At 55.7% G+C, this 27,767-nt stretch overlaps 1 protein-coding gene across 3 annotated transcripts in view; it reads right to left on the bottom strand.

The window, feature by feature from the left end:
• Window positions 1-27,767, bottom strand: part of LOC132811104 (lysine-specific demethylase 6B-like) — a 53,874-nt gene that overhangs the window by 1,265 nt on the left and 24,842 nt on the right. For 2 of the 3 annotated variants that reach the window (XM_060822764.1, XM_060822765.1), the window contains 17 exons: window positions 27,434-27,535; window positions 25,426-25,555; window positions 24,411-24,503; window positions 22,067-22,286; window positions 21,013-21,102; window positions 19,845-20,030; window positions 17,550-17,705; window positions 15,910-16,215; window positions 13,312-14,735; window positions 11,398-11,524; window positions 9,778-9,883; window positions 7,919-8,124; window positions 6,671-6,747; window positions 6,458-6,526; window positions 5,479-5,627; window positions 3,130-3,244; window positions 1,130-1,317 (listed from right to left, as the gene is read on the bottom strand). In XM_060822764.1, the coding sequence (XP_060678747.1) occupies window positions 1,130-1,317; window positions 3,130-3,244; window positions 5,479-5,627; window positions 6,458-6,526; window positions 6,671-6,747; window positions 7,919-8,124; window positions 9,778-9,883; window positions 11,398-11,524; window positions 13,312-14,735; window positions 15,910-16,215; window positions 17,550-17,705; window positions 19,845-20,030; window positions 21,013-21,102; window positions 22,067-22,286; window positions 24,411-24,503; window positions 25,426-25,550 (3,637 nt within the window). In that variant the 5' untranslated portion in view covers window positions 25,551-25,555; window positions 27,434-27,535. The remainder of the gene's footprint in view (window positions 1-1,129; window positions 1,318-3,129; window positions 3,245-5,478; window positions 5,628-6,457; window positions 6,527-6,670; window positions 6,748-7,918; window positions 8,125-9,777; window positions 9,884-11,397; window positions 11,525-13,311; window positions 14,736-15,909; window positions 16,216-17,549; window positions 17,706-19,844; window positions 20,031-21,012; window positions 21,103-22,066; window positions 22,287-24,410; window positions 24,504-25,425; window positions 25,556-27,433; window positions 27,536-27,767) is intronic. The other variant, XM_060822766.1, reaches the window with a different exon arrangement.

Here is a 27,767-nt window from a genome sequence, read left to right as displayed (position 1 = left end):
TAAAGGTCCCTCTACACTGCCACCATCAAACACTCCCAGGACAGGGACAGCAAGGGGTTAGATACAGAGTAAAGCTCACTCTACACTGTCCCCATCAAACACTCCCAGGACAGGGACAGCATGGGGTTAGATACAGAGTAAAGCTCACTCTACACTGTCCCCATCAAACACTCCCAGGACAGGGACAGCATGGGGTTAGATACAGAGTAAAGCTCCCTCTACACTGTCCCCCCATCAACCACTCCAGGACAGGGACAGCACAGGGTTAGATACAGAGTAAAGCTCCCTCTACACTGTCTCCCCATCAAACACTACCAGGACAGGGTGAGATACAGAGTAAAGTTCACTCTACACTGTCCCCACCAAACACTCCCAGGACAGGGACAGCATGGGGTTAGATACAGAGTAAAGCTCCCTCTACACTGATTCTCCATCAAACACTCCCAGGACAGGGACAGCACGGGGTTAGATACAGAGTAAAGGTCCCTCTACACTGCCACCATCAAACACTCCCAGGACAGGGACAGCACGAAGTTAGATACAGAGTAAAGCTCACTCTACACTGTCCCCATCAAACACTCCCAGGACAGGGACAGCATGGGGTTAGATACAGAGTAAAGCTCCCTCTACACTGTCCCCCATCAACCACTCCCAGGACAGGGACAGCACGGGGTTAGATACAGAGTAAAGCTCCCTCTACACTGTCCCCCCATCAAACACTACCAGGACAGGAACAGGACAGGGTGAGATACAGAGTAAAGTTCACTCTACACTGTCCCCACCAAACACTCCCAGGACAGGGACAGCATGGGGTTAGATACAGAGTAAAGCTCCCTCTACACTGATTCTCCATCAAACACTCCCAGGACAGGGACAGCACGGGGTTAGATACAGAGTAAAGGTCACTCTACACTGCCACCATCAAACACTCCCAGGACAGGGACAGCACGGAGTTAGATACAGAGTAAAGCTCACTCTACACATCCCCCATCAAACACTCCCAGGACAGGGATAGCACGGAGTTAGATACAGAGTAAAGCTCCCTCTACACTGTCCCCACCAAATGTTCTGAGACAGGAATAATGCAGGGTGAGGTACAGAGTTCTGCTCCCACTACTCCGACACTAACCAGTCAGTGGGCCGACGTTCCAGGCAATGTTGTTGCACCATCCAGTGGCCTGTACCCAGTGCACGGTGCCAGCATTGATCCACACCAGGTCCCCCGGCCGCTGTATGAAGCGGTAGACAGGGATCTTAGCTGCATAGAGGTCATCGAGCACCGGCCACCACGACCCGGTCAGGTAATCGACATTGTGCCTGCAGGAGACAGAGAGGATGCTGGGTGTTACTGACATTACTCACAACAGGAACATCCCGAGACCTTCACTGTCAATGTCACACATTCAGGAAACTCAGCACCCAAACTGCACACAGCAAGATCCCACACACGGCCAGCACCTCTAGACCAGGTGAGACTGGGTTTCTGAAGAGTAAGTGGATAGCCAAGGCCATCAACAAGAGCCCAATCTTGTTTCATGGCTGTAGAATCTGAGACATCTACCCAGGCGGGTAAACACAGGCCTCAATTTCAGCCCCGATTGTATCCCAAACAGTGCGGCACTCCCTCAGCACTGACCCTCTGACAGTGCCGCACTCCCTCAGCACTGACCCTCTGACAGTGCCGCACTCCCTCAGCACTGACCCTCTGACAGTGCCGCACTCCCTCAGCACTGACCCTCTGACAGTGCCGCACTCCCTCAGCACTGACCATCTGACAGATTGGCCATGCTAAATTGCCCCATAGTGTTCAGGGATGTGTAGGTTAGGGTGGATTGGCCATGCTAAATTACCCCATAGTGTTCAGGGATGTGCAGGTTAGGGTGGATTGGCCGTGCTAAATTACCCCATAGTGTTCAGGGATGTGTAGGTTAGGGTGGATTGGCCGTGCTAAATTACCCCATAGTGTTCAGGGATGTGCAGGCTGACTGGGTTCACTATGGGGACTGTGAGAATATGCTGGTGCTGCAGTGATACTGTGGGTGGGCCTGTTTTCAGCAACTGTAGGAATTCTGATGAGGGTTTGTTCAGAACAAGGTGAGGATGGCGTAGGTGGGCATGTCCTCAGAGTGAGGAGGAATGAGGTCAATATGATCAAGAGTTTGTTTGGGGGGGGGGGGTGAGAGTGAGAGTGAGAGAGAGAGAGAGTGAGAGTGAGAGAGAGAGAGTGAGAGAGAGAGAGTGAGAGTGAGAGTGAGAGTGAGAGAGTGTGAGTGTGAGAGAGAGAGTGTGTGAGAGAGTGTGTGAGAGAGAGTGAGAGAGAGAGTGAGAGAGAGAGTGAGAGAGAGTGTGTGTGTGTGTTGGGGGGGCAGTGTGTGTTGGGGGGGCAGTGTGTGTGTGTGCGTGCGTGCGTGTTGGGGCAGTGAGAGAGAGAGAGAGAGAGAGAGAGAGAGAGAGAGAGAGAGAGAGAGAGAGAGAGAGTGTGTGTGTGTGTGTGTGTGTGTGTGTGTGTGTGTGTGTGTTGGGGGGGTAGTGTGTGTGTGCGCACACGCATTGGGGCAGTGAGAGAGAGTGTGTGTGTGTGTGTGTGTGTGTGTTGGGGGGGCAGTGTGTGTGTGTGCGCACGCGCGTTGGGGCAGTGAGAGTGTGTGTGTGTGTTGGGGGGGGCAGTGTGTGTGTGCGCACGCGCATTGGGGCAGTGAGAGAGTGTATGTGTGTGTGTGTGTGTGTTGGGGGGGCAGTGAGTGTGTGCACGTTGGGGCAGTGAGAGAGTGTGTGTGTGTGTGTGCGCGTGTTGGGGGGGCAGTGTGTGTGTGCATGTTGGGGGGGCAGTGTGTGTGTGCGCACGCGCATTGGGGCAGTGAGAGAGAGTGTGTGTGTGTGTGCGCGTGCACGTTGGGGCAGTGAGTGTGTGTGTGGGTATGTGCGCGTGTGTGTGGGTATGTGCGCGTGTGTGTGGGTATGTGTGCGTGTGTGTGGGTGTGTTAGAGTGATGTGGGGAAGCCTGGGTCTGACTGGAATGCTATACAGAGAGCTGGCGCGGTCCCAGCTGGGTCCACTTGGTGTATTTGAGAAGTCAATGTGCAGCTCCCACAGCCCTCCCCAGTGAGGACAGCACAGAGGGGGAGTTACCTGTCACAAAACTCACTGATGGTATCCCAGTAAGCCTCCGGTACAGCAAACCATTCACAGTCCCCGGGCCCGATGTTAATATTCACCGAACAGAAGTTGTTATTCTCCTGGTGGCCTGTGTAGGGGAAGGGGACAGAGTGAGACACATCAGACACGGCCCAGTAACCTCCCATCGCTGCACGCCCGCCAAACCGTTCCACTCCCTGTGACGGGGTGTCGTTCCAGCCTGTTCAAACCTCCTTCGTACCAAGCACAGCACTTCGAGCTCCCACAGGTATCAGCCAAACGCAGGAAGGGGGAAGGGGCGACGGGCTGCTGGAAGGGAAGAAATAGGGTGTGGAGGCTATTCAGCCCCTCCACCTCACCTTCCCCTGCCATCAGTCAGTCAGCTGATCAGACTGTGGCACTAGTCCGTGTCCATCCCCAAACTCAAAATCCCATTGATCTGTCTTAAATATACTCAATGATAGCCTCTACCGCCCTTGGGGAGGGGGAGGGTGAGAGAGTTCCCAACTCCAAGAGAAAAAAATTCCTGCTCATCTCCCTCCTCAAGACTCCTTTGATATAAATTGCAGCCCTACCCTCCCTCCCCACACCCACTCCAGATATCCACCCCCAGCCCCCCTGGTGGGGTGGGGACACATCTTCCTCAGCCCAGCTCTGTTTCAACTCTGGTTCTTATAATTGACGAGCAGTACACGCCCCAGGATTGGGCGGGAGCAAACGTTCTCTCAAGACCACAAGCTCTCGGACGCTGTCTGACCCACCGTGACCCCCAGCCGAAGTGGTGTTCCGTTCCGGTTCCAGCATCTGCAGTAACTCGCTCCAGAATCTTTTACCAATTGGCTCCAACGTGACTCAACCCCTTCCCAACGTAAGGGACCGAAACAGTACTGTCCAAGGCAATACAGCTGGACAAAACTCTGGGGCGGCCACACTTGGAACATTGCGCACAGTCCTGGTCACTGCATTATCGGAAGGATGTGGAAGCTTTGGAAAGGGTTCAGAGGAGATTTACCGGGATGTTGCCTGGTATGGAGGGAAGGTCTTACGAGGAAAGGCTGAGGGACTTGAAGTTGTTTTTGTTAGAGAGAAGAAGGCTGAGAGGTGACTTAATTGCGACATATAAGATAATCAGAGGGTTAGAGAGTGTGGACAGGGAGAGCCTTTTCCCTCAGATGGTGATGGTGAGCACAAGGGGACATAGCTTTAAATCGAGGGGTGATAGATATAGGACAGATGTCAGAGGTAGTTTCTTTACTCAGTAGTAGGGGCGTGGAACGGCTTGCCCTATAACAGTAGTAGACTCACCAACTTTAAGGGCATTTAAATGGGCATGGGAGATGCACTTGGATAATAATGGAATGGTGTAGGTGGGTGAGCTTCAGGTTATTGTTACAGGTTGGTGCAGGGCCTGGACTGTGCTGTAACGCTCTGTGTTCGATGTAATCCTGTCGCTGAGGCCCTGTACCGCAGGATTTTCCAAGGTTTCACACTGCGTCCCCCTTGCAGTCGAGACTCATCTTCCGCTGTATGTACACGCTGACATTTTTGGAGAAAGTGAGGGCTGCAGATGCTGGAGATCAGAGTCGAGAGTGTGGTGCTGGGAAAGCGCAGCAGGTCAGGCAGCATCCGAGGAGCGAGAGAGTCAACGTTTCGGGCAGGAGCCCTCCACCAGGAATGCGGTGTTTGGATTCACGGACAGGGACACCCAGATCCCTGTAGAATGCAGCATTTCAGGGTCTGCATCAATAATAACTCTGCTTTTCCATTTTTCACGCTGAAATTAGTTTCCCACGTTATTCTCCACCTACCCATTCACTGATCCCTTTGCAAGGTTTTTCAATCCTCCTCATAACTGACTGGCTGGGTGAAAGTGAGGACTGCAAATGCTGGAGATCAGAGTCCCCAAGATTAGAGTGGGGCTGGAAAAGCACAGCAGGTCAGGCAGCGTCCGAGGGGCAGGAGAATCGACATTTCGGGCAGGAGCCCGAGGTGTTCCCGGTACAAAAACCGAAGGAACTGCAGATGCTGTAAATCAGACAGAGGAGCTGAAACGTTAACTCTGATTTCTCTGCACGGATGTGGCCAGACCTGCTGAGTTTTTCTGGCACCTCCTGTGTCTGCAGTCCCAGGTTGACACAGCCCCACCAAGATGGGGAGGCCTTATCTTGTCTTGAGCCCTGAATATGACACCTTGTAAAAACCAAAATACACCACACTGAGTGGTTCCCCTTTATCTAACCCGCTTGGCAAATAATCACATAACTGCCAGCAACTTTGAGGCGGGGGGCACGGGGAATAAGGGAATGGTGGGGCAAGGGGCAGGGAGTCACGTGGACTCCTCACCTGGAGTCCGGCTGCCAGGAACTTTCATGTAGAGCTGCACAGTGTTCATGCCATAAATGGTGTGTCCCACGTGGCTCAACATGTTCCCGTTCGATGAGACGCGCATGAACGCTGGTAACTTCAGCAACTCCTGTAGCTGCGGCTTCCAGCTGCATGAGGGGGGAAGGGTGAAGAGAGAAACAGGGAGGGAGAGAGACAGGGATGGAGGGGATGGGAGAGATGGGGAGGGAGAGAGAAAGACAGGGAGGGAGAGACGGGGGGGAGGAGGGGAAGAGAGAGAAACGGTGAGGGGGGAAGAGAGAGAGAGGGAGGGAGAGGGGAGAGAGAGAGAGGGAGGGAGAGGGAGGGGAAGAGGGAGAGAGACAGACAGACAGAGACAGAGAGTGAGGCAGAGTGAGAGGGTAAGAGATAGAGACAAAGAGGGTGAAACAGAGAGACAGACAGAGAGATGCAGAGAGACAGGACAAATCACATTAATCAATTGTGCTCTGGGCAATTTACTTCACATTTCTAACCCCATGCTGTCCCTGTCCCTGCGACTGTTTGATGGGGGTCATTGTACAGGCAGCTTTACTCTGTAACTAACTCTGTACTGTCCCTGTGTAGAATGAGCTTGACTCTGTCTCTAACCCTGAATGCTGGATGGGACACAGGCTGTTTGATGCTGGGTACACCCTGTCTGCGAATAGCTGACACAGCCTGAATTACACTGAAATGATGAGTACTCCACCCTCCGTCACCAATCCCATAGCCCCCTCCTACACCAGGCAGCCTCAGAGGACCCCCAGCATTGACGTACCCGAGACCAACGTTCTCCCTGACCTATGAGTGACCGGGGTTAATCGACTGAGTGTGGCATCGCACTGGGGTCTCCTTCCTGACCCTCCACCCCCGCCGCCCCCCCCCCCCCCCCCCGCCACATTCCCCTCGGTATATAACAACAAAAAGCCGCTGTGAATGTGCGGCAGGGTTCACTTACAGTTTGGGGTCTGACAAATCGATATTGGTCCCAAACTTGATCACCTTCAGCGGAACTTTCTGTCCGTTTCTGACGGAGGAAGACAAAGGGTTAATGAGGACAGAATCCAAAATGTCACCGTGACCCTCGCCAGCACAACACCCCCCCCCACCCCCCTCAGCTCCAGGTCACCGCAAGAAACACAAGGCCATTCCTTAGACACGGTGCTGGTACCTGTGAATAGTCTCCGGGACTTCGGCAGCTTTCTCAGGCTCGGGCTCCCCCTCTTCCTCATCGCTGTCCTTATCTTCCTGTCGGGAAGCAATCAAGGGGGCAGGGAGGGTGAGTAAGGGTCAGCAAATAGTCCCCTCCTGTGATCTCCAGCACCTTCCTCCAACCCTGCCACAGATTCCCATCGATCCACCCCTGACTGTGTGACCGTCCCCCTCCAAGACCCAACCTCTCTGTCCAAATGCCCAACCCCCCCCCACCCTGCCTCTGTGCGCGTCTGTGTGTGAGAGCGCATGTGGGTATCTGCATGTGAGAGAGAGAGAGTGTGTGAGAGTGAGTGAGAGAGAGAGAGAGAGTGAGAGACAGTCTGCGTGAGGGAGTATGAGAGATAGAGTGTGAGAGAGAGAGTGTGAGTGAGTGTGTAAGAGAGAGGCGTTCCAGTGAAGCGTTCCAGTAAGTCAGCAACGCTCCCAGGATGTTTTCGGGTCCCTCTACCTTACAGCTCACCCTCTGCCCTCCCATCCACCACTGAGCCCATTCCCTACCCAGTGTGGTCCCAACAGGGACTGAATCGCCCACCCAGATTCAGGCTGTTTGGCCCATTCTGGGGTTTCTACCCCACACAGGCCTCCTCCTGTTCACGTTGCCCTCCCACACCCCCATCAGTCCACTGCTCTGGTCGTTTGTCCCTCCAGCTTTCCCCATTTCACATTTCGGTGCTAATCTCCTCTCCCGCTCCCCGTGGGAGTGAGCCCCAACATTCCCCCCCTCACCCCCCTTCCCAGTGGCATTTATTTGGGATCGTCTGGGATAGATTGGCCCTGGGTTCTGGTGTTGCCCAGAGAGGGACCACTTCCTCCCCCATCGGAGACTCTCCATTGTTTCAAAGAATCAGGTCATCATCCTCTCCTGCGCGGGGAAGAGCTTCATGGCTCTTCAGCCCTTCCCTGCCATCCTATCCCCCAGCTCTGGAGCTCACCCTCGGGAGGCATGGCCATCCATCAGTCGCAGCCTCGCTCTCCCTCCGTGGCCTGTGCCTGCAATCTCTGACCTTTGGCCTTCACCCCTCCCCAGGCCTGAGTCTGCGATCTCTGACCTTTGGCCTTCTCCTCCCCCCCACCCCCCAGGTTTGTGCCTGCAATCTCTGACCTTTGGCCTCCCTTGCCCTCCACAGGCCTGTGCCTGTGATCTCTGACCTTTGGCCTCCCCCCACTCCGAGCGAGGGGCAGGGGGGCACAGGGTCTGGCTAACCTGCAGAGACTCCTGGAAGGACGAGGCCTGGTACTGGGCGTACTTGGCGATGGTGGTGTGGGAGCGGCTGCTCTCACAGGGCCAGGTCTGGTTGCCTCCTGAGGGGTCCCAGTTCTCGTCTGAAGGCTGCTGGAGCTGCGTGCGGACCTCCACCGTGTGCTCACCATTGGCCTCCACCAAGGTCTTCGTCGAGAACAGGCCGAGATCTACAGTGGGGGTGCAGGAGAAAGAGGGAGGGGGTGAGAGAGAGAGAGACAGAGAGAGAGACAGAGAGAGAGAGAAAGAAAGTGGGATATAGAGAGAGAGAGAGAGAGACAAAGGGGAGGTATAGAGAGAGATAAAGGGGGGTATATAGAGAGAGAGAAAAAGTTTTACATCCATCAAAGTTTTACCTACGCATCCACTAATATCATTTATTGTATCTGTTGCTCCCGATGCGGTCTCCTCTATATTGGGGAGACTGGGCGCCTCCTAGCAGAGCGCTTTAGGGAACATCTCCGAGATACCCACACCAATCAACCACACCGCCCCGTGGCCCAACATTTCAACTCTCCCTCCCACTCTGCCAAGGACATGGAGGTCCTGGGCCTCCTTCACCGCCGCTCCCTCACCACCAGACGCCTGGAGGAAGAACGCCTCATCTTCCGCCTCGGAACACTTCAACCCCGGGGCATCAATGTGGACTTCTACAGTTTCCTCATTTCCCCTTCCCCCACCTCACCCTAGTTCCAACCTTCCAGCTCAGCACTGTCCCCATGACTTGTCCGGACTTGCCCTATCTGCCTGTCTCCTTTCCCACCTATCCACTCCACCCTCTCCTCCCCGACCTATCACCTTCATCCCCTCCCCCACTCACCCATTGTACTCTATGCTACTCTCTCCCCACCCCCCACCCTCCTCTAGCTTATCTCTCCACGCTTCAGGCTCACTGCCTTTATTCCTGATGAAGGGCTTTTGCCCGAAACGTCGATTTTGCTGCTCCCTGGATGCTGCCTGAACTGCTGTGCTCTTCCAGCACCACTGATCCAGAACATGCTGAATTACCCCATAGTGTTCAGGGATGTGTAGGTTAGGGTGGATTGGCCGTGCTAAATTGCCCCATAGTGTTCAGGGATGTGTAGGTTAGGGTGGATTGGCCGTGCTAAATTACCCCATAGTGTTCAGGGATGTGTAGGTTAGGTGCATTAGTCAGGGTTAAAGTACAGTGATAGGGTAGGGGAATGGGTCTGGGTGGGTTACTCTTCAGACGGTCGGTATGGACTTGTTGGGCTGAAGGGCCTGATTCTATTTTAACAGGGTAGCTGAGAGGTCATCTCAGTGACTCCTGGGCTAGGGAAGTGAAAGGTCAGCCTGTTTCTCTGGCCGTTGGACAGAGTGTTGTGACAATAGCATCTCGCTGCTTTCCTCCATACTGATTCTGCAGTGATATGTTGCCCTCCCTTCTACCATAGAGAGGGAGAGGGGAACACCCAAACTCCCTCTCACTCACCATCCTGACTTAGATTCCCCTTTAGTGTGCAAGTGGGCCATTCAGCCCATTGAGTCCACACTGACCCTCTAAGAGCCCTGTAACCCTGCATTTCCCACGGCTAATTTCACCTAGCCCCCGGTACAAGTCGGAACACAATGGGCAATTTAGCCTGGCCACACAGATACAGACACAGACAGACAGACACACGGACACGGACACACACACACACACACACACACATGGATACACACAGACACAGACACACACACACACACACACACACGGATACACACAGACACAGACACACATGGACACATACGCACACACACACAAATACATACACACACTACACACACACACACAGACACTCACACACAGTATTACTCACTCAATCGGAGCGATCCAGCCAGGCCCCTTATCACAGTGATCGGTGTCTTCGGGTCTGTACAAAATTGCTGAAGTACGGGGGAGAAAGCATCTCGCTTGCTCTCTAACTGCAAGAGATTCAAGAGCAAGACAGGAAATAAATGCAAATGTGGTTAAATCCGCTACTTGCTACAAAACTGATCCACACAAAGGGATCCCTTTAAAACAATCTCAAACCGCAACGGGGTGAGAGACTGCAGCAACAGACTCCCATCTCTCCCTCTCCCTCCCCATGGCAGGCAGCTCAGACCTGCCTGTTTTACCATCAAGACACAGCACCAGAACCCAGTGCATTTGCATAGTCTCCTCGATGCAGTAAAGTCACGCCGGGGGCGTCATTGAAGAAGATTTCACATTGAGACACAAGTTCAGGGCAGCCCACCCCAGCCTGTCCCCCCAGTAAGGAACACTGGCCCAGCCCCCAACACCCACAACCCAGAGAGCAAAGAACATCAAACAGAGATCTCAGAGGACTCTAGGACCTAGAGGAGGGTGTTACAGAGATAGGGAGGGGGTGTAGGGGGCTAGAGGGTGTTACAGAGATAGGGAGGGGGAGTAGGGGCTGGAGGAGGGGTACAGAGATAGGGAGGGGGAGTAGGGGCTGGAGGAGGGGTACAGAGATGGGGAGGGGGAGTAGGGGCTGGAGGGGGTGGCGATGGACAGAGTGGTTTTTCTGTCTCTAACATTAGCCTGTACAAGACCAAATGATAGCTACCACAAAGCATCACGTGAGCACAGAATTGCTCAGTGTAATGCATTCCTTAGCCAAACAGCCCAACCACACCTTGGAGATGCACACAGTCCTGATGATTAATGGATGGGGAAAAATGGGACAGGGTGAAGGATGAAGTCTGTTGTAGAAAAGACAGACTTTCGATGCTTGAATCCAAGTCATTCGAGGGGAAGGTGTGCATTCAATCTCCCAACTGTCTGTGTGTGTCCATGCACGAGAGGGTTAGAGCGAGAGTGTGAGTGTGAGAAACAGCGTTAGAGTCAGTGAGTATGGGGTTGTGTGTCAGAGTCAATGTGAGTGTGAGACAGTGCGTGCACATGTGAGAGAGTGAGTGCGAGAGACAGAGTCTGGATTTGTGTGTGAGAGTGATAGACAGTGAGTGAGAGTGTGTGTGTGTGTGTGTGTGTGTGTATCTGTAGCAAACCCAAAATGGGTAGAGGAGATGCCCTCCTCCTATCCCCATTCCCAAACACAGGAAGCAGTGATGTGAAGTGAGTCACACATCCCCAGCAGCCCCCATGAGGGGGATTGGTCCTCCCATTTGACAAGTTCATGTCAATGTCCACTGAATACCATTTCAGTCCCACTACCCTCAATCCGCCAGCTAATCAGCTAAGGGGACTATCACCGGACCGTCCCTCACCCGGTCTTGCAGGAGGGCCTGGTGACAGATGACTGATGACCATCCCATCAGCCTCCACACTGCCAGGAATCCCAGTTTTGGGAGATACATGCAGGAACACGTGAGGCCGAGGGGATGGGGGCCCAGAGTGATGTTGGGGTTTGGGGAGGGTGGGGGGTGCGGGGTGGTTTGAGAGCGGAGAGGGTGGAGGAGGGGACGGGACCTACGTAAATGCTGGGCGTGGGAGGGTTAAGCTTATCCCGAACGGCCTGTTGCTCGGTGAGGCAGCCTGGCTTCACTGAATGTGCTGGCAACACACACGAGGCAGTGAACTTTCCCTTCAGCTTCGTGGACCTGCAACACAGAGAAACAACACACAGCTAGTTAGCTGGGGGAGGCAGCGCTGGGTTCAGTACATCTACATTAGCAAGCAGTGCAGGGTGTGCGCGTGTGTGCTGAAGGGGAGGGAGTGTACAGTCAGGAATCAAACTGGGTGGAGAGAGAGAGAAACTGGGTACTGAGACCTCTAAAAGCAGATTTATTTATGATGCATCACACTCAGTAACCCCTCTCCCCCGCAGCACCGTGTTACTGACTGTATTTCTCCAGATGTTAATTCCACTTCAATACATTGTCACTCAGTATCCCCTCTCCGCGTCCCCCAGTGCCCTGTGTTACTGACAGTATCTCTGCTGATGGTAATCCAGCTCCCTCACACTGTCACTCAGTAACCCCTCTCCCCCCCCAGCTCCCTGTGTTACTGACAGTATCTCTGCTGATGTTAATCCAGCTCCCTCACACTGTCACTCAGTAACCCCTCTCCCCCCCAGCGCCCTGTGTTACTGACTACCTCCACGGATACAACTGATTGCAATCATTTGGGAATCTGTGCTTGCTTTGAAAAACTGGTGAACGGGATTAAACACGGCATATTGCAAACTGCATGGAAGGTACCTTCCAACATCCATAGGACAGAGAGGCTGGTGGGAGGAATGCAGAGATGTACAAAGTTAAAAATCACACAACACCAAGGTATAGTCCAACATCAACCCAGGGGAGCAGTGCTCTGAAAGCTAGTGCTTCCAATTAAACCTGTTGGACTCTAACCTGGTGTTGCGTGATTTTTAACTCTGCACACCCCAGTCCAACACTGACATCTCCAATGCAGAGATGAGTGAGTTTCCCCGTGTTGGTGGAATGAATATTGAAACACAATACAAAATCAGGACACAATTCTGAAGGTGTGCAGGAGTATAAGGACTGGGGGAGGGGGTGGTGAATGCAGAGGAAGGGTCAGACAGCAGTGACCAATACCTCCACCATCCTATAGGGACACAGAGTACAACAGGAAGGAGGTGATACTGAACTCGTCCCAGCCCCTGGCTCAGCCGGGAGGTTTGTGTTCAGTTCTGGGCCCTGCACAGAAGGCAGCCAAGGTTCAGGAGAATGGGGACAGGCTGGAGAACCTGGAAGCGTATTCCCGGAGAAGACGGACGGGAGATTTAACTGAGGTGCTCAAAACGGTGAGGGAATCCACGGACGGATTCGAGAGGGAGATATTGTTCCCGACAGAGGGAGGATCAAGAAAAGGATGGTGTGGGGGAGAGGGGAGAGTGTTTGGGGGCAGTACTGCGCTGCCTGAGGGGACGGCAGAGTCTATCGGGCCTTTCGAAGAGAAGGGAGACAGTTATTAGAAGGGGATACGCGTGCAGGGGACCAGGGAGGACGCGATGGGCCGCACGGTCTCCCTCATGATCTCTGCCCTCGAGGGAAAGGCCCACATTCTCAGGTCTGCGCACAAACTGAGGCACTGCGGAAACGCTGGCTTAGACCGCATCCCGACTGGCCCCAAACACCCCACTTGCACCAGCGTCTGAGCCGGTTCCAGAGCAACGCACACGACTCTGAGCATTTACACCAGTGTGGGGATGGGGGTGGGCACCAGGCCTATACTGTGGGCCCACAGCACGCTGGGTAAAACCTCCATTGTTGGCGGTTTCGAGAACGTGGAGCCAGGCCTATAGTGTGGGCCCACATCTCCATCTCTGCGCGGCAGTGGCTGGCGGTTACAAGGACGTGGGCCCCCCTTGCGCAGTCGCTTGGGGGGGGTCACCCTGGGAGGGTGAAAGTGGGTGACTCACCGGCAGGCCCGGACGACCTCGGCCCCGGAGTTTTCGATGGTGAGGTCAGAGAGCCGGATCCGTTTCTCGTCCACCTCAGAGGCGATGAAGGTTTCCCGGTCGCCGCTCTCCACCTTCACCAGTTTGATCTTCAGCTCCTTGGTGGTGCCCTCGGGGAACGGCTTGACCCTCAGGACGTTGGAGGTGGCCTTGGGCCCAGCCTCTGGCTCTTTGGTGGCGGTGGTAGTGCTGGTGGTGGTGCTGGTGGTGGTGGTGGTGGTGGTGGATGCCGTGGGGTTCGGTGGCGGCACAGGCTCTGGCCTGCGAGTCCCGGCCCGCCCAGGTTCCTCGGGGGAGGCCGGGCTGGGAGCAGCAGACTTGGCCCCCCGGGGCCCCTCCGACCTGAGCTTGTGCCGGGCCAGGATCTCCTTGCTCTGGAGGTCGATGTTGCCGAGGACGCACCGCTGCTTGCCCTTGGCCGAGCGGCCGCCCCGACGCCTCCGCTCCCGGCTCGGGGCTTTGCCGCGGGGCTCGTGCCGCCGTTCCCCTGGCGACGGGCGGTGGGGGGGTAGGCCGGGCTCAGGGGGGGCCAGCGCCGCGGCGGGCTCCCCGGTTTTGCCGGAGCCGCCCCGGTGCCACCGGTGGGCAGCATCGGACACCCCCTTCTGGGCCTCGGTGGTGGTGAAGACGGCCTTGATCCACATCTCGCTGTCGGGGGGCGCGGGTGGCTCCTTGACCAGGGGTTCAGGGGAGGGGGGAGGCCGGGGCGGGGGCGGGGGTGGGGGAGGGGGAGGAGCCAGCCTCCCGGACAGGGCGCAGGTCAGGGGCGGAGGCCGGGGCAGGAAGCGGCCTTCCGGGCCCGGCTTGGAGCTGGGAGCCTCCGCCAGACGGGGAGGGGTCACCAGGCCCCGGGGGGGCGCAGCAGGCCTGGCCTCGGCCGCTAGGCCCGGCTGCTGCTCCGGGCCCGCCCCCCCGCCCCCGCGGGGACGGTGGGGGCCAGACAGGGGGGGCATGCGGGGCGCAGCGGGGGGCGGAGCCCAGCCAGCCTCCCGGGGACGTGGGGGCGCGCCCTCCCAGGGGGTTGCAGGGGGCCTCAGCTCCTGCTCTGTCCCTGGGGGGTCCTGGGGGGGGCTCTGAACCATCGCCGCCCGGCCCGCTCCCTCCTCCCGGGCCCCACAAGATGGCTGCCCCTCCGCTCGAGGCTGGGCCTGGCCGCTGGGCGGCCTCCAGTGGCAGTGCTCCCTATCCTTGCAGCTCTCCCTGTGCTCCGGGGAGCTGCTGCCAAGGGGGGCACAGTGTGGGCTGGGGGAGGGGACAGGGGCACTGGTGGCAATGGCGGGGGTGTCCTGGCAAAGCCCTCCACCACGGTGACTCTGGGACGCTGGGTCTAACTGCCCCATCGGACCCAGGGCACCATCTTGAGGATTCTGGAGGCTGTGAGGAAGCTGGATGGGAGAAAGGGATTCGGGGGGTGGGGGGTGGGGAGAGAGAGGGGAGAGAGAGAGAGAGAGAGAGAGAGAAAACACAACTCAGTCACTACTGCAAACAAACTCCTTATGGCCATGTTGCGAACAGCGAAACATGTCAACGTGTGACCTACACCAGCCACAAAGACTGGGCTGACTGGCCTTGACCAGCTGCTGTGGGACAGGCTGGTGAAGGGGGCTGAATGGCCTCCTGCTCCAGTGTAACAGGCTTGGGAGGTTGGCGGTGGGACGGGCCGGGGCGAGTGCTGTACGGCCTGACCCAGAGTGGATGGGTTCAATAGCCTCTGTTCCCTGTACAATGGGCTCAAGAAGGGGGCTGAACGACTTCCTGTACCTGGGCGATAGGCTCAGGGAGTGGGGCTGAATGGCCTCCTGCCCCTTGTGATAGACTCGAGGAGTGGGGCTGAATGGCCTCCTGCCCGTGTGTGATAGGCTCGGGGAGTGGGGCTGAATGGCCTCCTGCCCCATGTGATAAGCTCAGGAAGTGGGGCTGAATGGCCTCCTGCCCCTGTGCAATAGGCTCGAGGAGTGGGGCTGAATGGCCTCCTGCCCCTGTGCAATAGGCTCGGGAAGTGGGGCTGAATGGCCTCCTGCCCTTGTGCAATAGGCTCGGGGAGTGGGGCTGAATGGCCTCCTGCCCCTGTGTGATAGGCTCGGGGAGTGGGGCTGAATGGCCTCCTGCCCATGTGTGATAGACTCGAGGAGTGGGGCTGAATGGCCTCCTGCCCATGTGCGATAGGCTCGGGGAGTGGGGCTGAATGGCCTCCTGCCCCTGTGTGATAGGCTCAGGAGGTGGGGCTGAATGGTCTCCTGCCCATGTGTGATAGGCTCGGGGAGTGGGGCTGAATGGCCTCCTGCCCGTGTGTGATAGGCCCGGGGAGTGGGACTGAATGGCCTCCTGCCCCATGTGATAGGCTTGAGGAGTGGGGCTGAATGGCCTCCTGCCCCATGTGATAGACTCGAGGAGTGGGGCTGAATGGCCTCCTGCCCATGTGCGATAGGCTCAGGGAGTGGGGCTGAATGGCCTCCTGCCCCTGTGTGATAGGCTCAGGAGGTGGGGCTGAATGGCCTCCTGCCCCTGTGTGATGGGTAAGTGAACACGGGGATGTGCCGACCTGTGCCAGGTACTCACCGCGGTGGAGCCTGAAGGTTCTGGACTCTGCTGCAGCTGCCGGTGCTCAGTGCCCCCTGACCCCAGGGGCTGGCACCGTTTAGCCGGAGACTGCCCATCATCTGCCTGTAGCCTCACCGCCCCGACTGTCACCTCACCCCTGGGGCATGGCTGCTGGGGTAGGGTGTCTTGGCGTGGGGGTGGTGTAGGGCTTGACGTCACGGTGACCGGGTGGATGCTGGGATTGCCGTGCCAACTGGAGATGGGTGGGGAAGAGGAGCGGGCGCTGCTGTGTGGAGAGGGGTCGGACAATGACTTCTTCGGTTCCTGTCAAGAGAGTGTGAGACAGAGAGAGCGTGAGACAGAGAGAGAGGGGCAGACAGAGAGAGAGAGAGAGAGAGAGAGAGAGACAGACAGACAGACAGACAGACAGACAGACAGACAGAGAGAGAGACAGACAAACAGAGAGAGAGAGACAGACAGACAGAGAGAGAGAGACAGACAGACAGAGAGAGAGAGAGACAGAGACAGAGAGAGAGAGACAGACAGACAGAGACAGACAGACAGACAGAGACAGACAGAGAGAGGGAGAGACAGACAGGCAGAGAGAGAGAGAGAGAGAGACAGAGACAGAGACAGAGAGAGATGGAGAGAGACGGAGAGAGAGAGAGAGAGACAGCGATGAGCTGCGTTCCCATGTCTGATGTCTGTCACATCGCTAACTTCTGTCCCTTGCCTCTGTCCCTATCCAAAGCCACGCCCCCACCCTCCATCTGCCCCGGGCTCACCTCCCAAATCCTAGACAATCACCACTTCATAAACAGGAATTTCAAAAAGTAATTTTGAAGATTAGTGTTGCTTTCACTTTTATAAGTATCCTTTATAGAGTCAGAGAGATGTACAGGACGGTCCAACCCGTCCATGCCGACCAGATATCTCAATCCAATCCAGCACCCGGCCCATCTCCCTCCAAACCCTTCCCATTCATATACCCATCCAAATGCCTCTTCAATGTTGTAATTGTACCAGCCTCCACCACATCCTCTGACAGCTCATTCCATACACGTACCACCCTCTGTGTGAAAACGTTGCCCCTTAGGTCTCTTTTATATCTTTCCCCTCTCACCCTAAACCTATGCCCTCTAGTTCTGGACTCGCCCACACCAGGGAAAAGACTTTGTCTATTTATCCTATCCATGCCCTTCGTGATTTTGTAAACCTCTATAAGGTCACCCCTCAGCCTCCGACGCTCCAGGGAAAACAGCCCCAGCCTGTTCAGCCTCTCCCTGTAGCTCAAATCCTCCAACCCTGGCAACATCCTTGTAAATCTTTTCTGAACCCTTTCAAGTTTCACAACATCTTTCCGATCAGAAGGAGACCAGAATTGCACGCAATATTCCAACAGTGGCCTAACCAATGTCCTGTACAGCCGCAACATGACCTCCCAACTCCTGTACTCAATACTCTGACCAATAAAGGAAAGCATACCAAACGCAGCCTTCACTATAACACGTGGGTAAATCTCATCCAATCAGGAGACAGTTACTGCCCATCATTGGGGTGGCTCAGGGGCAAGACAGAGCCCAGGCTGGATGGTAGGAACCAGGGGAACATTGAACAACCCTACCCCCAGGGTGAGGGGAGATGGGAGGAGGAGGCACCTGTAGATTGAGAGTGAGCTCTTTCCTTCCGTGTGTCCAAGAGTCCTTGTGCGTGGGGGTCCATCCCGGACTCGTTTTCTGCGCTGGGTGTGGCCCGTTGGAAGGTAAACTGGGAGGAGCTGGGTCACTTGCTTGTTGTGGTCCTGAATGGTACCCCTGGCCATCCGAAAGAAAGGCACACCAGTTAGAGCCCACTCTCTCCTGACCTGCAGAACCCTCACTCCCCAACCCCCTGAACCAGTAGGCACAGGTCCTCACACAATCCTACAATCCCTACAGTGTGGAAACAGGCCCTTCGGCCCAACAACTCCATACTGACCCTCCGAAGGGTCACCCTCCCAAACCCATTCCCCTATTACTCTACATTTTCCCCTGACTAATGCAACTAACCTACACATCCCTGAACACTATGGGGTAATTTAGCATGGCCAATCCACCCTAACCTACGCATCCCTGAACACTATGGGGTAATTTAGCATGGCCAATCCACCCTAACCTACACATCCCTGAACACTATGGGGTAATTTAGCATGGCCAATCCACCCTAACCTACGCATCCCTGAACACTATGGGGTAATTTAGCACGGCCAATCCACCCTAACCTACGCATCCCTGAACACTATGGGGTAATTTAGCATGGCCAATCCACCCTAACCCACACATCCCTGAACACTATGGGGCAATTTAGCATGGCCAATCCACCCCAACCTGTACATCCCTGAACACTATGGGGTAATTTAGCATGGCCAATCCACCCTAACCTACACATCCCTGTACACTATGGGCAATTTAGCATGGCCATTCCACCCTAACCTACACATCCCTGAACACTATGGGGTAATTTAGCACGGCCAATCCACCCTAACCTACACATCCCTGTACACTATGGGGTAATTTAGCATGGCCAATCCACCCTAACCTACGCATCCCTGAACACTATGGGGTAATTTAGCATGGCCAATACACCCTAACCTACACATCCCTGAACACTATGGGGCAATTTAGCATGGCCAATCCACCCCAACCTGTACATCCCTGAACACTATGGGGTAATTTAGCATGGCCAATCCACCCTAACCCACACATCCAAAGATTTGGCCATGCTAAATTGGCCATGCTAAATTGCCCGTAGTGTTAGGTAAGGGGTATATGTAGGGGTATGGGTGGATTGCGCTTCGGCGGGTCGGTGTGGACTTGTTGGGCCGCAGGGCCTGTTTCCACACTGTAAGTAATCTAATCTAATCTAATCCCTGTACACTATGGGCAATTTAGCATGGCCATTCCACCCTAACCTACACATCTTTGGACTGTGGGAGCAAACCCACGCAGACATGGGGAGAATGTGCAAACTCCACATAGACAGTCACCCGAGGCTGGAATCGAACCCGGGTCCCTGGCACTGGGAAGCAGCAGTGCTAACCAGTGAGCCACCGTGCCACCCTATGAGTGCCCAGTGGGTACAGCAACTTCCGAAGGAAGGTACATACACGTTTAGCTGCAGTAACGTGGCGGATGACGGGATGAAACTTTCCCCCCCTCAATCGTTTTGGAAACCAAGGTTTCACAATCACCCGCCCAGCCTGAGAGAGTCCCCGGCCTACCGACTCTGAGTGACCCCAGGGGAGATAGACAATGTCATTCAGTTCCTTCCTGTGCGAGGGACTGGGAAGGGACCGGACTAACCTGGGTAATAACGCACATTTCTCCATGGAGGTGATTACTACACTGTCCTCGGAGGTCATTTGCAATGAGTTAGAGTCATAGAGATGTACAGTATGGAAACAGACCCTTTGGTCCAACCCGTCAATGCCGGCCAGATATCCCAACCCAATCTAGTCCCACCTGCCAGCACCTGGCCCATATCCCTCCAAACCCTTCCTATTCATATACCCATCTAAAATGCCTTTTAAATGTTGCAATTGTACCAGCCTCCACCACATCCTCTGGCAGCTCATTCCATACACGCACCACCCTCTGTGTGAAAAAGTTGCCCCTTAGGTCTCTTTTATATCTTTCCCTTCTCACCCTAAACCTATGCCCCTCTAGTTCTGGACTCCCCCACCCCAGGGAAAAGACTTTATCTGTTCACCCTATCCATGCCCCTCATAATTCTATAAACTTTGATAAGGTCACCCCTCAGCCCCCGACGCTCCAGGGAAAACAGCCCCAGCCTGTTCAGCCTCTCCCTGTAGCTCAGATCCTCCAATCCTGGCAACATCCTTGTAAATCTTTCCCAAACCCTTTCAAGTCTCACACCATCCTTTCCTCCAGCTCGATCGATGCCAAGGTGGTTACCTGGTGGCTGTGGACCTGCTCCGGGCTCCTGCTGCGGCTGCGTTTGACTGAGCTGGGGATATCACTGCTGTGGCTGGTTCGGCAGGTTTGTTGATGAGAGGGGCTGGGTGGCTGCCCACACTGCTCCCCAGGCCCTGCTGCTCGCTTCAGCTGACAGCCATTTTTGGTTGAACTGAAATTTCGCTTCTAACGCAAGGAGCAAGCGACGGAGGGAAGGGGAGAGGGGGAAGGAAACAGCAAGGAGGAGAGGAAGAAAGAGGAGAGTGAGGGAGGCAGTGATGGAAGGAGACAAAAACAAATACACATATAACGTTGATGTTTAACATCAGCATCGCCGGCCAGTACAAAAACACGCTGAAAACCAAGCACGTTAGTGAGGGGGGGGGGGGGGGGGGGGCTGGGGCGGGACCAGAGAGGGGGGCGTAAACAGAGAGAGGGGCGTAAACAGAGTGGGGGGCGTAAACAGAGAGGGGGGGGCAGTACCAGAGAGGGGGCGCGTACCAGAGAGGGGGGGCGTAAACAAAGGGGGGGGGGGGGTCGTAAACAGAGAGAGGGGCGTAAACTGAGAGAGGGGGGTGTAAACAGAGAGAGGGGGCTGTACCAGAGAGGGGGGGCTGTACCAGAGAGGGGGGGCCGTACCAGAGAGGGGGGGGGGCGTAAACAGAGAGAGGGGGCTGTACCAGAGAGGGGGGGCTGTACCAGAGAGGGGGGGGCGTAAACAGAGAGGGGGGGCTGTACCAGAGAGGGGGGCGTAAACAGAGAGAGGCGTAAACAGAGAGAGGGGGCGTAAACAGAGAGGGGGGCGTAAATAGAGAGGGGGGTAAACAGAGAGGGGGCGCGGAAACAGAGAGGGGGGACATAAACAGAGAGGGGGTGCGTACCAGAGAGGGGGTGCGTAAACAGACGGGGGGGGGGGCTATACCAGAGAGGGGGGCGTAAACAGAGAGGGGGGCGTAAACAGAGAGGGGGATGTACTAGGGATTGCGAAGGGCGATGGAGGGGGGACGACTGTGGGTATAAAGGTTGGGGGTGGGCGAGTGAGTACGGGTGGGATGGTGGGGGGAGGGGGAGTGCAGTTGCGAGGGTAGGGGTAAAGTGGGCGCAAACGGGCAAGGTGGGGAGGGGGTGAGTGGGGGCGACAGTGCCTGTGTGGGAGAGGGAGACTCACCTGCTGCAGAATGTTCCAGACATCATGTAGAGCTGGCAGGTTCCTCTGCCTGTTCTGGGAGGGACTGGAGTGCAACTTCCAGACATGGACCTGAAGGGGGTTGGAGCGAGGGAGCAGACAGAAACATGGTAAGGAACAGAAAAACTTCCCGGACGGGATCAGGCTATTCAGCCCACTGGGTCCCTGCTGGTATTTGTTCCCACACTGTGCACAACAAGATCCCACTGTATGCTAAGTGGCCCGATCACAGTCGTGGGCACACGTTTGACTGCCCTCCCGGATCCAGTCTTTCCCCCCCTCCAGAATCAAGACTGTCCTTGCGTTGTGGTGGTACAAGGGTGGGGGAGGCAGCCAGCAGGGCCCAGGCCTTATTTTTTAGATTAGATTACTGACAGTGTGGAAACAGGCCCTTCGGCCCAACAAGTCCACACTGACTCCCCGAAGCACGACCCACCCATAACCCTACATGTACCCCTTACCTAACACTACGGGAAATGTAGCATGGCCAATTCACCTGACCCGCACATCTTTGGACTGTGGGAGGAAACTGGAGCACCCGGAGGAAACCCACGCAGACACGGGGAGAACGTGCAAACTCCATAGAGGCAGTCACCTGAGGCGGGAATTGAACCCGGGTCCCTGGCGCTGTGAGGCAGCAGTGCTAACCACTGAGCCACTGTGTTGGGGAAGAACCTAGGAAACCCTTTGCCCCATGAATGGCCTCCGAGGACGTTCAGCTCCAAAAGGCAAATGGCCACTGGGAATCAAAATGGTGGCCACTGTCACACCCTCTGCACACCCCCCAAAACACACACACACACACAGACACACACACACACACACACAGTCAGGTGAATTGGCCATGCTAAATTGCCCGTAGTGTTAGGTAAGTGGTAAATGTAGGGGAATGGGTGGGTTTCGCTTCGGCGGGTCGGTGTGGACTTGTTGGGCCGAAGGGCCTGTTTCCACACTGTAAGTAATCTAATCTAAAGTACTTCCAAGGCCATCGTGAGTGAGAAATGAGGCCATTCGGCCCACCGAGGTGTGTCCTTACCTGCTGCAGGCGGTTGATTCTGGTGGTGAGGTCGCTGTAGCCGTAGCTGGTGGCGTACCGTGCCGCGTTCTGGTAGCACTTGATGGCGTCCTCCAGCTCGTGCTCTGACTCGTAGATCTGGCCCAGCTGCTCCCAGACGCGGGGCTGTGGCTGATCGTGCAGGAGGGCCTGCACACAGCTGTGGATCCCATCCAGCTTACCGTGCAGCGGCCGGGGAGACCTGAGGGAGGAGGCGAGAGGCCGTCAACTCAACTAGATGGGGCATCGCAGCCAGACCCAGACCCAGACCCTGCCCTTCCCAAATCCCCCATTCACCCTCACATGCAGCAGCTCCAGAGACCCCCTCCCCCTCCCCCCCTTTAGGGACTACATGGTCTCCCCATGCACCTCCACACTCCCCAGGCTGCCTCGTGCGCTAGGTGAGCCGTGGAATGGTGCGTGGGGGGCGGGGGGGGAGAATGGATCTGCTCGCGGTTCAAAGGGATCTTACTGCACACACTCACCTCCCCATTACCATTCTGACAATTCACCGACGAGAAACACAAATTTTACTCGGGCTCCCCACACACACTTAGTTTCATTGTTTTCAAGTCCCCGCCCACACAGGAAAATAAATCATGCCCTCAATCACATCCCAGAGCAGCACTGCAACTGCCCACCAGGGGGTGGCCAAGAGCTACCAGCGCCCTGTACACATCACATTTATCACCATCACTCCAGGTCTAAAGGAGCCAGGCCTCAATCATTACTTTGAAACAGGAAAACGGCCACGCGCTTTGATAAACAGGCTTGGCTTGGAAAGGGTGGACGCTAGGAAATGGTTTCTGTGAGGCGAGGAGACTAGGACCCGTGGACACTGCCTTAGAATTAGAGGGGGTCAATTCAGAACAGAAACACGGAGACATTTCTTCAGCCAGAGAGTGGTGGGCCTGTGGAATTCACTGCCGCGGAGTGCAGTGGAGGCCGGGACGCTAAATGTCTTCAAGGCAGAGATTGATAAATTCTTGATGTCACGAGGAATTAAGGGCTATGGGGAAAATGCCCATTAATCGGAGTTGAAATGCCCATCAGCCATGATTGAATGGCGGAGTGGACTCGATGGGCCGAATGGCCTTACTTCCACTCCTATGTCTTATGGTCTTACTCCTCTTACTTCCCCCTCAGCCGGGCTGCGTATCGTAGGGTTTTGTGTTTTAGAACAGGGAAACCACAAGCATCGTATAAACATCTCAGCTGTTGGAACATGAAGTCAGGTCGCCGATGATTCCAAACCTGGGTGAGGTAGCCAACAAACGTAACAGGGCAGGAGAGGCTTGGAGAATGGAATTCAAAACAGAGGACACGTGAGGTGATCCATTCTGGCAGGAAGGAATGGGAAAGGCAGATAGATGGGCAAAATGGCACCATGTTAAACCAGTGGGCAGGGAACAGAGGGAGCCCGTCAATCTGCGAAGGTGGGGAGCACACATGGAGAATTCAGTTAGCAATGTACAAATAAAACTCTGCGTCCAACAGGTGGGATGTGCTCCTCAGCCTTTCGTAAACACCTGGTTTGGCCAGAGCTGGAGCACTGGGGTCAAACCAACGACTGCAGATTCTGGAAACCAGATTCTGGATTAGAGTGGTGCTGGAAGAGCACAGCAGTTCAGGCAGCATCCAAGAGAGCAGGTACGGTCTGGTCTCCACGGGTTCAGGAAGGTTGGGGAGGATATCTGGGGGGGGGGGGGGGGGGGGGAGCGGGATCTGGGGGGAAAAGGGGGTTAGTGACAAGGTCGGGGTGGAAACGCTGGGCCTATTCCCCTCGGAGCGAGGGGACATTCAATCGAGGCATGCGAGACAGTGAGGGGTTCAGGGAAGACAGCAGACCAAGTCAGCTGGTGCTGCGAGAGAGAGGGGCGGGGAGCAGATTTAAAAGGTTTAAGGGGGCAGAGATTCCGGGCGTGGGGAATGCGAAAACAAACTTATTCTCAGAATGAGAATGAGTGACAATGACCTGGAACTCACTGTGGGTCGGAGAAGACAATGAACGATTTAGAGTAACCTGCTGCAGCTACAGGGATGGAAATGAGACTGCGCGGGTCCTTTTACAGACAGCTAGCATTCGCGCAATAGTCTCCTGCTGTGGTATAATGCCAAGGGAGTTAGTGAAGGAGTAACTCAGGGCAGCATCGAGATGTTTGTATTGTCTCTGGAGCACAGAGCATAACTAAAACCCCAATTAACAATCACTTCACCAAATGGCCCTTTGCTTCCAGTCTGCCTGTCCCCACCTCATCTGGCACTATCCCCCTCAATCCCCGCTCCTCAGTCGAGGGGGGAGGGGGCAGAGAGCAGAGTCTCTTACCCTGAGGGACAGAACGACTTTCCAGAGTGTCCGATGTTGGACATGTGGCTGGGATACAGATTATACGGATTCTGACCAACATTGGCGGAGCACCTGGAAAAGAGACAACACGGTAGGGTGAGAGACAGTGGCGGGGCAGGGGGGAATTGGGGAATAAATCAGAGGGGTAAAAGGGAGCCAAGGTCCACCAGGCTGTTACAAAATCCAATCCGGCCAGCACTCAGGTCCCAGCGCAATACTTGGATACATGGCCCATACAGCTCGGGCTGCCCAGCATCACCCTTTGCCCTCTGACCTCAGGTTCCATTTGCCCAGGCACCCCCTCCCTGTATTAATCCAGCCTTCAGAAAATGTTAATGACTCATCGACAGCTGTTTACTCTGACCCTCGCCAAATCAAGGCAGATCAGGAGAATGGCCAGTACTGCTTCCAATCAGTCCCACAACCCACCATTTTCTCACTGAGTATTCAGCCAAAGGTCTGTTTGAAGGTTACCGCTGAATCGGGTGGAACTGGCCCTTGAGAGGGTGGTTGGTGATGCGCTGCCATCCTGAACTGCAGCAGTCCACGGGCCGACTGTGTGTGGGCCGAGTGTGGAAAACGTACCCTGTACCCGCTGTCCTTCCAGGTGGAATTGGCAAGGTGCTGTCTGGGGATCCTTGGTAAATTCCTGCAGAGCAGCTTGTAGATGGTACCCACCGCTGCTACTCCCATCAACCTCCCCGCCAGAGGTCTGTCAATCCCAGGGTTCCCTCGGTCACCCGTCATCAAGAGCCAATTTCCTGGAATCACATGGTCCCCTGGCCTACCTCCATGAGGAGTGCTCAAACCGGGGTGTTCCAGATACAGACACGGAACACGTCGTCACGTGGGGAATGACCCACAGACGCTGACAGGCGCATGCTCTGACACGCGGGGGACCTGCCCCGCCCACAGTTAGCTGCCATGGCGATCTGATCGGATCGCTCCATGTTGCCCCGTTCCCACCCAGAGTCTCGCGGCCCCCCTCCCTTACCTGCTGCTCAGGGGCCATGATCGTTGGGGAACAGAGCTCCATCCCACCCCGCCTCGGCTCAAGTTCTCGACGGGGAATGTTTCTCGTGCGCTGCGCACTCCAAACTGTTCCGACGTATGATGCATCCAGCCTGCAGGGAGAAGGTCAGGCTACAGCTCAGAGATAGGCCTCTCCCACACTGTCCACCCTCCGAAACACACTCCCAGCTCAGGGACAGTCCACTCCCACACTGTCCACCCTCCGAAACACACTCCGAGCTCAGAGACAGTCCATTCCCACACTGTCCACCCTCCGAAACACACTCCCAGCTCAAGGACAGTCCATTCCCACACTGTCCACCCTCCGAAACACACTCCCAGCTCAGAGACAGGTCACTCCCACACTGTCCACCCTCCGAAACACACTCCCAGCTCAAGGACAGTCCATTCCCACACTGTCCACCCTCCGAAACACACTCCCAGCTCAGGGACAGTCCACTCCCACACTGTCCACCCTCCGAAACACACTCCCAGCTCAGAGACAGTCCATTCCCACACTGTCCACCCTCCGAAACACACTCCCAGCTCAGGGACAGTCCATTCCCACACTGTCCACCCTCCGAAACACACTCCCAGCTCAGAGACAGTCCATTCCCACACTGTCCACCCTCCGAAACACACTCCCAGCTCAGAGACAGGTCACTCCCACACTGTCCACCCTCCGAAACACACTCCCAGCTCAGAGACAGTCCACTCCCACACTGTCCACCCTCCGAAACACACTCCCAGCTCAGAGACAGGTCACTCCCACACTGTCCACCCTCCGAAACACACTCCCAGCTCAGGGACAGTCCACTCCCACACTGTCCACCCTCCGAAACACACTCCCAGCTCAGGGACAGGTCACTCCCACACTGTCCACCCTCCGAAACACACTCCCAGCTCAGGGACAGTCCACTCCCACACTGTCCACCCTCCGAAACACACTCCCAGCTCAGAGACAGGCCACTCCCACACTGTCCACCCTCCGAAACACACTCCCAGCTCAGAGACAGGCCACTCCCACACTGCCCACCCTCCGAAACACACTCCCAGCTCAGAGACAGGCCACTCCCACACTGCCCATCCTCCGAAACACACTCCCAGCTCAAGGACAGGTCACTCCCACACTGTCCACCCTCCGAAACACACTCCCAGCTCAGGGACAGGTCACTCCCACACTGTCCACCCTCCGAAACACACTCCCAGCTCAGGGACAGTCCATTCCCACACTGTCCACCCTCCGAAACACACTCCCAGCTCAGGGACAGGTCACTCCCACACTGCCCACCCTCCGAAACACACTCCCAGCTCAGGGACAGTCCACTCCCACACTATCCACCCTCCGAAACACACTCCCAGCTCAGAGACAGGTCACTCCCACACTGTCCACCTCCGAAACACACTCCCAGCTCAGGGACAGCACCAGGTAAAACTCACAATACACTTTTCAACTGAAAGTTAAGCTCACCCTACCTGTAACCATCAAAACTCCCAATATAGGGACAAAACAAGGTTAGGTATGCAGTAAAGCTCCCTCTACTCTTTCAAACTGACAGTAAAGCTCCTCAACACTGTCCAAATCAAATACTCCCAGAACAGGGATCCCATGCGGTTAGATACAGAATAAATCTCCATCAACATTGTCCCCCATCAAACATTCCCAGGACAGGGACAGCATGGGGGTGGATACAGAGTAAACCTCCCTCTACACCGTCCCCCAGCAACCACCTCGCAGGTCCTGGCTGAAGAAACAGCCAGGGGATGTAGTGTAGTGACAGAGTTTTAATTCCGTGGCTCGCTCCAGCAGCAGTGACCAGTCTGAGGCACTCAGGCAGGTGTGTCCCACAGTCAAATCTCAGCCTGGTCTCCACGCTCGCTCTGACACTCTGCCCTCAAGCTGACCCCTGTCCTCAGTGTAAAGCCAATAATCAGGTTGTACAGGGTGAAGGCGGGAGATGGGGGGGGCTGGGGGTCCTGCTGTATCTTACCTTTTCAAGTCTCACAGCTACACAGAGGTTCAATTGAATCTTCACCGTAACGTTTCCTTTATCCAATCCGCTGCGCTCTTCTGGTCTCCTTGGTGATATTCTCTGTGAGACGGGTTACAAAGGAGACATTTGGTGAACATTCTGGGCGACAGGACCCTGTCTCCCCCCATCCGCACAACAATCCCACCAGCTGCTTGACTATGGGGGGCTTCACCCCCCCACCCCCTGTCCACACACACACACACACACACACACACACACTGGGGGAAAGGAACTAGCGATTAGATGGGGCACAGGGGAGGGAGGGGAGTGGAGAAATGGGGCAAAGTGAAGG

Source organism: Hemiscyllium ocellatum, unplaced genomic scaffold (assembly GCF_020745735.1).
Source record: "Hemiscyllium ocellatum isolate sHemOce1 unplaced genomic scaffold, sHemOce1.pat.X.cur. scaffold_2109_pat_ctg1, whole genome shotgun sequence".
In the NCBI taxonomy this organism is placed as follows: Eukaryota; Metazoa; Chordata; class Chondrichthyes; order Orectolobiformes; family Hemiscylliidae; genus Hemiscyllium; species Hemiscyllium ocellatum.
This window is presented reverse-complemented; position numbering and strand designations above follow the sequence as displayed.